This window comes from Antedon mediterranea, chromosome 6 (assembly GCF_964355755.1).
Source record: "Antedon mediterranea chromosome 6, ecAntMedi1.1, whole genome shotgun sequence".
Classification (NCBI taxonomy): domain Eukaryota; kingdom Metazoa; phylum Echinodermata; class Crinoidea; order Comatulida; family Antedonidae; genus Antedon; species Antedon mediterranea.
This window is the reverse complement of record NC_092675.1, coordinates 17932433-17940347: the sequence shown is the minus strand read 5'-3', so window position 1 is coordinate 17940347 and position 7915 is coordinate 17932433. Positions and strand designations below refer to the sequence as shown.

The following is a 7915-nucleotide window of genomic DNA, read 5'->3' as shown; positions in this document are numbered from 1 at the left end:
GTCACATGGTGGCATCCATAACAAACACGCCCCCTGGTCTTATATTATGCAGATAATCAACCAGAGTCAAAGAGAACACTTACCTGTTATGATTTAACACTCTCAGAGGGTAAGAAGGACTCAATTTCTTATAGATTGCCTTATAATACGGTTATATACTTTGTGTAAATACAGTAAAAAATAAACTAATCAAAATATTACAGTAGAGGGCTTGTAAATCTTCATCATTCAGCCATATCTTCGCCTCGACTATTATTTAATATTATTCCAAGAATGTAGACATTACATTTTTTTCTCTTCTCATTCTCATTGTCATTCAGCTCTATCCTTATGGAATACTCTTCCACAATCAATCAAGAATGCCAATTCTATTGACATCTTCAAACAATTGCTGAAAACCTATCTCTATCGCATAGCATATGAAATGACGTAATTTCTACCTTGTTTTGAGCCTCATGGTCGTAGACATATTATTATTAAATAAACCTTAAAGATGTTTTTCCCTTTGACCAATTCCAAAAAATATTTTACAAAAAGATTTCGAAAAAAAGTGGGTCATTTTGAAATATCAAAATAGTTATTAACTTTCACCAAAAATTTGTGGAAAAAAAATCATTTAACTGAATACAGATGTTTTTTTGTTCAAAAAATAAATTTGACTTCCAGTCAAAGTTTTCGATCAAAACATATCTCATAATGCAACGTGCTTGTTTGGCTACTCTGTATGCATAATCATAAAACTTCCTTGCGATCTGTGTGAAAACACTTTCTCAACCGTGACGAGTTGTAAAAAATCCTAATTAGCATCATGCATAATGCATACTTGTGGTTTGAAATCTTTGTTTACTTTCGCCTATGAAGATTTTCCAGACGAAATGTAATCAAAATAATTTACCTGTATAATTACGTAAACTTGTTTTTGGCTTGAATTTTCGACTTAAAGTGAATAACTTTAATATTACTTTGATATGGCCAATTTAAATTTAGAATATTTTGACCTGTCATTTTTTGTGTTTCAAGTAACAATACATGTTGAAAACAAAGGTAATTGGTAACAATTTTTGTTTTACAATGATTTGATTGGTCAAATGTTTATTTTCTTTTATGAACAGGAAGAAATTTCAATAAGGTCATGAATATACTTTAGACTGTAAAGAGAATCCACAAAAGGAACATGGAGTACTTGGATGTGTGGTGGGTATGTGTTAATTTCGGATTCAATCTGCGGTGTTGTAATAGACCTGGGTGTTTACATTTTTCGGAGGGGGATAACCTTTTATATCTACTTCCACAACTTAAAGTCTAGCTTAATGTATTGTATTAGATGGAACAATGTTTAAACAACCAGAAAAATGGTTGTAATTTGATGGATAGGCCAATACAATACAATACAGTACTGTGAAAACACCATCGATTTTCCCACTTTAGATTGACCAAAGTTATTCATCATCACCATTAACACATTCTACCCTCTTAACGGACCATTATCAATAGTTTATATTATGGAAAACTATACCTTTCATGTATTTTGTCTGGGAAGCCATTGTTAGAAATTGATAGAAATCAGTTTTACTTTCATGCAGTAGTACTTTTCAATCACAAATATTTTGTTTATTTTTTATTTGAAGGAAATGAGTTTGTTGTATCTGCAACATACAAGAGATGCTATTAATGCACAATGTGAAGGTAGAGAGGCCTGGCAGATCATCATGGTCACTGTTGGAGTAATGATCATCTGTAATTGGTTGTACCATCAGCTGTTTCTCCATGAGCTAGGTGAGTAGCACATCCTCTGATATATTCCCACCCCTAGAACACAAAGCTGGGCCGACTGTGTGGGGTGGAACTCCTATACCCGGGGAAACCATGGTTCAGGAACAAAATGATTGATAAGCATTTCTTGTAAAACTCATCTGAACTGGCTAGAGAGAGGCCTACCTCCAGACCAAAGTCAATACTGGGACTATACCTAGGTATATGCCTGTTTTTTGTGAAATCAGACATAAGGGGGTGGGATTAGACCCGAAGTGGGTTTACACCCGAGGATATACGGTACTGTATATGGTATATTCCAAAACCGCTATTCCTAATATTTATCATTTTATTTTAATTATTATTATTTTTAATTATTGTTTATAATAATATTAAATTTAATGAGTTATTTTTTCATTATCCCTAGGTTTATTTGAAAGATTTAAACTGTCATTTTTTAGGATGTTGAGGCGTCTTCCAGTGATTGGTACAAAAGTGGGTTCATTATAATTTAGTAGATTGGGTACAAATCTTTTATGTTCATTGCATAAATGGCAAGGTGCATTATGTGTGTCATATACTGTCTTTGTTATTGACCAAAAATAATAGTTTTATTTTGATTATTGAGTTATTTATAGACCTATATACCTCTTTTACACCGGCAGCAAAAGTGCGGAGTTGATCCGGAATTGTGTAAACTGAGTCATAACCGGGACGCAGAAATGTAGGCCCGATGTAAAAGACGTAAAAAGTTACCTAGGTTGCTGGGTTGGTGTTTTGCATTGTAAATACATGCAACCCATGTCATTCTCGGGTTAATGAATCAGGTGTGAAATGGAAATTTATCTGTTTGTTCTAAGCTCGGTGGTGTAAAAGAGGTATAAGACTATAGGCTTTTAGAATGTTCACAACCTCTATTTGAAATTTCTTGGATCTGAGTACCAATCTTCAACATTTTAGATAAACCACTGGCTATTGTATATGAATGTGTGTGTATGTTATTTTTGTTTATTTGGACTAGATTTTTTTCTACCAATGTGGCAGATATACAGTCAATATGATAACATCTAATTTATTCAGATCAAAGAAGAGTTGGAAAAAACCAAAGCAGCGATTACAAGTGACATGTTTCCTCTGCCTGATGGCGATGTTTATAACACTCGCTTACCTGAAACGGGAATACCAAAAGATGAGCTGTTAAATTTAGTTAAGACTAAATATAAAAGTATGGGTATGTACACACTTAAATATTTTTAATCACACATAATTATCATAGGATGATAGGGTTATTGGAATGGTTGAAGTCGGGTTTCGTCTGTTAGCCGCTCTGGAAAATACAGTACGGGAAATTTTTATGTTCATTAAAATATTAAACTTTACCAAATTCTTCATTTTTTTTATAATTTCAAAATAACAGTACATTGTAAATTGTGTTTATATTTAGAAAAGATTGATTGGAAGGGAGGGCGCTTGTCTGGTGCGGTATACAATTGTGGGGCGGAGCATGAAAGCCTTATGGAAAGAGTAAGCATTTCTTTTGACTGCCTAATCTGGCTTTTCTCCCAGTTGCGTTCTTAGATTGGAGACTGCCTAGGTGCTGTATAGACCAGGGAGTAATGGTATGAATCAAGCTATGTTATTCAAACCTGTCTTATATTGATTGTAACTTTGGGCAGGATACTTTACTGTAATTGCCTTGTGGTCTTCAGATGGGACATAATGCTGTCCTGTGTACAGTACATACAGTACATGTTAAAGATACTCTAAGTATAGATTCCTTTCTTGACAGATCTATGGCATATTTGTAGGCGATAACTTGCTGCATCCTGATGTTTTCCCTGGAACTCGTAAGATGGAAGCAGAGGTCGTAGCAATGTGTTGCAATTTCTTTCACGGTGGACCTGATGCATGTGGAACGGTTTGTGAATTTATAAAATAAGCCTACATTTCATAAAAACATATGATTGCATTTTAGATATGTTATTCATACTAATAAATTGATTATTTGATATATGATTAATATTATTTAAGATGACATCTGGTGGTACAGAAAGCATTTTAATGGCGTGCAAGGCTTACAGGGAGCGTGCCTACAAACATGGAATTAAAACGCCGCAAATGTATGTTAATATCTTCATATACTTTGTTTCTAGTAATTTCTATTTTGTAAAAGTAGTGATGTTGATTCCACCACTATGATTTTCTTTTTAAAAAATGTATTTATTCTAGTTTAGCACCAATCAGTGGTCACGCTGCATTTGCAAAAGCTGCTAAATATTTCAAAATGAGGTATGTTGAAATTCCTGTAGATCCAGTGACAAAGCTGATTAACATACCAGTAAGTATAAACATTTATTAACAAAATAACATTCAAAATGTTAAAGTTAAAGGATCCCTAAAAAGAAACTGAAAGATGACCCTAATTGAGGCACACAACTTTTCTTTTAAAATGCTACAATACCTCCACTGGAGGTTATGTTGACTATTCGTTCTGTGAAAACAACTCTAGGTCATCTATGTCTGTCAAATTATTACTTTCTGTGATTTAGAATGAATCCAAAATGCGCTCCAAAGAGACAAAGAGTTCATACCTTGTACATACTGTACGCTCAAAAGAGGCTAAACTAAATTCAGCATTACTTTATTCTTATTTCAGGCAATGAGACGAAAAATAAACAAAAACACTTGTATGCTTGTGGTATCTGCTCCGTCATTTCCTTATGGTGTGATTGAACAAGTAGAAGAAGTTGCTAAGGTAACACTTTGGATAGCTGACAGGAGTAGGATTAATGATTTTCTTACATTTTTATTTTCTGAGAAACATTACTGCTAAACTATTCCAATAGGTTTAGAACATTTGGGTATTATTATTATTATTATTATTACAGGTATTATTTACATTTTAGTTTTCAATTTTACATTACTATATTTGTTGCTTAATTTCTTAGCTTGGGAAGTATTACAACATTCCAGTTCATGTTGACGCTTGTATGGGTGGCTTCATCATTCCATTTGCTAAGAAAGCAGGAATGGACTTACCTCCGATGGATTTCGCAGTTGATGGTGTTACAAGCATATCAGCTGATGCTCACAAGGTAATGTAGAGTTGTTTTTTTAATTTGTAGATTGTAAAGTTACATAATGAATGAAATAAAATAATTTCTGTTTTAGTATGGCCTAGCACCAAAAGGAAACTCAATTGTCGTTTACAAAAATGCTGATTATCGAATGGGTCAGTTTTACATCAACACTGACTGGTGCGGAGGTGTGTATGCATCCCCTGCAGTGGGCGGTAAGTTCATACGCTGCTTCAATGTTACTAAGTATCAGGCCTAGATTGTTCATATGCTGCTTCAATGTTACTAAGTATCAGGCCTAGATTGTTCATATGCTGCTTCAATGTTACTAAGTATCAGGCCTAGATTGTTCATATGCTGCTTCAATGTTACTAAGTATCAGGCCTAGATTGTTCATACGCTGCTTCAATGTTACTAAGTATCAGGCCTAGATTGTTCATATGCTGCTTCAATGTTACTAAGTATCAGGCCTAGATTGTTCATATGCTGCTTCAATGTTACTAAGTATCAGGCCTAGATTGTTCATACGCTGCTTCAATGTTACTAAGTATCAGGCCTAGATTGTTCATACGCTGCTTCAATGTTACTAAGTATCAGGCCTAGATTGTTCATACGCTGCTTCAATGTTACTAAGTATCAGGCCTAGATTGTTCATACGCTGCTTCAATGTTACTAAGTATCAGGCCTAGATTGTTCATACGCTGCTTCAATGTTACTAAGTATCAGGCCTAGATTGTTCATATGCTGCTTCAATGTTACTAAGTATCAGGCCTAGATTGTTCATATGCTGCTTCAATGTTACTAAGTATCAGGCCTAGATTGTTCATACGCTGCTTCAATGTTACTAAGTATCAGGCCTAGATTGAATTTATTTTATAAAAAATCGAAAGCTTCTTATTATGTGTACTGAAATTCAACTTTTCTTTTCTGTAAAGGCACAAGATCTGGTGCTATTATTGCAACATGCTGGGCCACAATGATGTATGTTGGTCTTGATGGCTACCAAGAAAATGCAGTGAAAATCATAAAAACAAGACAATACGTTGAAGAATGGTAAGCCGTGCATATCATATACATTCACCATCTTAAATTGAAGTGCAATGAGAATGTGTAACAGCTATGAGCGCTCACTAGTTAAACCCAGGGGCACCAGAGCATGAGCATGTTTTTTTAATGTACTACTGTATTCAATAAAAAGTTTAAACAAAAACATAATTCAACTTAATTTTGAATTGCAGTGTTCGCAAGATGCCGGGGTTAACAGTGCAAGGAAAGCCAGATGTGAATATTCTCTCGATATCTTCAAATACATTTGATATCTATCGTTTAGGTTCAGCATTGACTAAGAAAGGCTGGCATATGTTCACTGTACAATACCCAGCAGGGTAAGTTTTCTAGCCTTGTGGTAATGCTTAGAAGTGTACAGTAGAACCAAAATGTAGTGGATGGGCCTAATACCCACATGAATCAGTCACTCCAATACATGTGTACATATACCCAACTATGGGTAGATTTACATGTGCATTGAATAGCAGTATATTGATTTATTCTTTAGTTTCTAGTGGGAAATTTTATTTCCAATAATTTTCAGGTAATAAAAATTATCTGATGATAAATGACGAAGTACATTTGGTGTATTGAAAAATGAATAACCAATGAAAGTTAATTTACAATACGAGTGGTTAATATAAAATGCTTGTTCTGCATACTAACAAATGTCTAAATTATGATGTCAATCCAGTTTGTTTCTTCATTCTTTTTGGTTTTTTTTGTGTTCTTTTAACAGGGTAAATTTCTGTGTCACCAAGATGCATACACTGCCAGGGGTTGCAGAGGGATTTGTAAAAGACCTCGAGGAATGTACAGCAGAAATCATGAAGGACCCCAAGGCACCTGCCGAAGGAATTGTATGCATTATGTTTTGCTATTGGTTTTTAAAAAAGTCCATCAATTTGTTAAAATATTCTATAAACAGTAGTACAGTACACCTTCAGTAAAAGAATAGGAAGCTTTCAATTTGAAACTGAGGAAAAAGTGTATTCATTGCAGGGAATTTGGAATGACAGATGAATGTGTCACAAAAAAATGAACATACAGTATCTGTTGTATTGCCCCTAAATGGTAATGTGCTTACCTTCCAATAAGGACCTTGGATAACATTCTTGCAACTATCTCCTTTTTTCATATGATTTTTAATTACTATTTAAACATTTATAATTATTGTTTTACAGGCGGCAATTTACGGCATGGCGGAAAGCATACCAGATAGATCCATGGTAGCAGAGTTTGTACAAGGATATCTAGAAGCCTACTACAGTACAATATAGTTTCCGAAATGACAAAAACTGTATAATAAAGTGATAGAATAGTAAAATGTTAATGCTGCTATTTGTTGATATTGCAGTGTGTGGCTGATACAGTACTAACAGACTTTTAAATGTAATTGTCATTTTATACTATTTCATTTTAATCTCAACGTTTTGATCCTTTGTATAATATGGAAAAAATAATAATACAGCTTTACCACATTGAAACACCGGTTCTCGTCAGATCATCAAAGTTAAGCAATGTTGGGCCTGGTTAGAGCTTGGATGGGAGACTATCTCGGTGCTGTAGCTGGGGTCCCATTAGGCATTTGAAATCAGCACTGCTGACTCTTATGGCGGCTCCTAGTCCTGGCTTAGTTTCATCAATCATTCAGATGAATGTAAAACTAACTTACATTGTTCACAACAAACGTTGGCCATAAACAAAATAAATTATATATATGATTTGACCACAACTGTGTATAAGTTGAGAAAAATTCAATACTAAAATGACATATGGTATTGATACAAGCACTTATTGTATACGTGTGAAATTAATCCTTTTTTATATTAGGTGTGAGAAACGGTAATAAGTCCAACCATTATACTGTACTGTAAAATATTGTAACTAATGAATGTAATCATTCTATCAAAATTATTTTGATGTGATTAATGAGAAAAAAAATCAAAGTCAAATATATATTTCTAATTTGAAAATAAATATAAAAATAGATGAATTTGTGGTTTGTTATTTTTTGTGTATGCACAAACCCTACCTTA

The 7915-nt window shown here is 33.9% G+C and overlaps 2 protein-coding genes across 5 annotated transcripts in view; one reads left to right on the top strand and one right to left on the bottom strand.

Moving 5' to 3' along the window:
* The window catches only part of LOC140052670 (heterogeneous nuclear ribonucleoprotein A/B-like), a 279728-nt gene that overhangs the window by 38167 nt on the left and 233646 nt on the right, over positions 1–7915 (bottom strand). The gene's annotated exons all lie outside the window — the stretch shown is intronic.
* On the top strand, positions 55–7743 carry LOC140051376 (sphingosine-1-phosphate lyase-like). 4 transcript variants are annotated; one of them, XM_072096567.1, is made up of 16 exons: positions 55–109; positions 1113–1198; positions 1629–1776; positions 2180–2247; positions 2833–2983; positions 3197–3276; positions 3542–3670; positions 3784–3872; positions 3982–4090; positions 4409–4507; positions 4701–4847; positions 4924–5044; positions 5765–5882; positions 6068–6214; positions 6616–6736; positions 7061–7743. In XM_072096567.1, the coding sequence occupies exons 2-16, from the start codon at positions 1175–1177 to the stop codon at positions 7154–7156; spliced, it is 1647 nt and encodes a 548-aa protein (XP_071952668.1). In that variant the 5' UTR covers positions 55–109; positions 1113–1174; the 3' UTR covers positions 7157–7743. The 4 variants fall into 4 exon arrangements, with proteins under 4 accessions (XP_071952668.1, XP_071952669.1, XP_071952672.1 ...); XM_072096568.1 differs by having other exon boundaries at positions 92–109; positions 1113–1194; XM_072096571.1 differs by lacking the exons at positions 55–109; positions 1113–1198; positions 2180–2247 and having other exon boundaries at positions 1712–1776.

Coding starts and splice junctions, on each gene's coding strand:
- LOC140051376 (XM_072096567.1), top strand. CDS start 1,175: ATGGAGTACTTGGATGTGTGGTGG. Junction 3,277..3,541: donor ATGAAAGCCTTATGGAAAGA/GTAAGCATTTCT, acceptor CTTTCTTGACAG/ATCTATGGCATATTTGTAGG. Junction 3,671..3,783: donor GACCTGATGCATGTGGAACG/GTTTGTGAATTT, acceptor ATATTATTTAAG/ATGACATCTGGTGGTACAGA.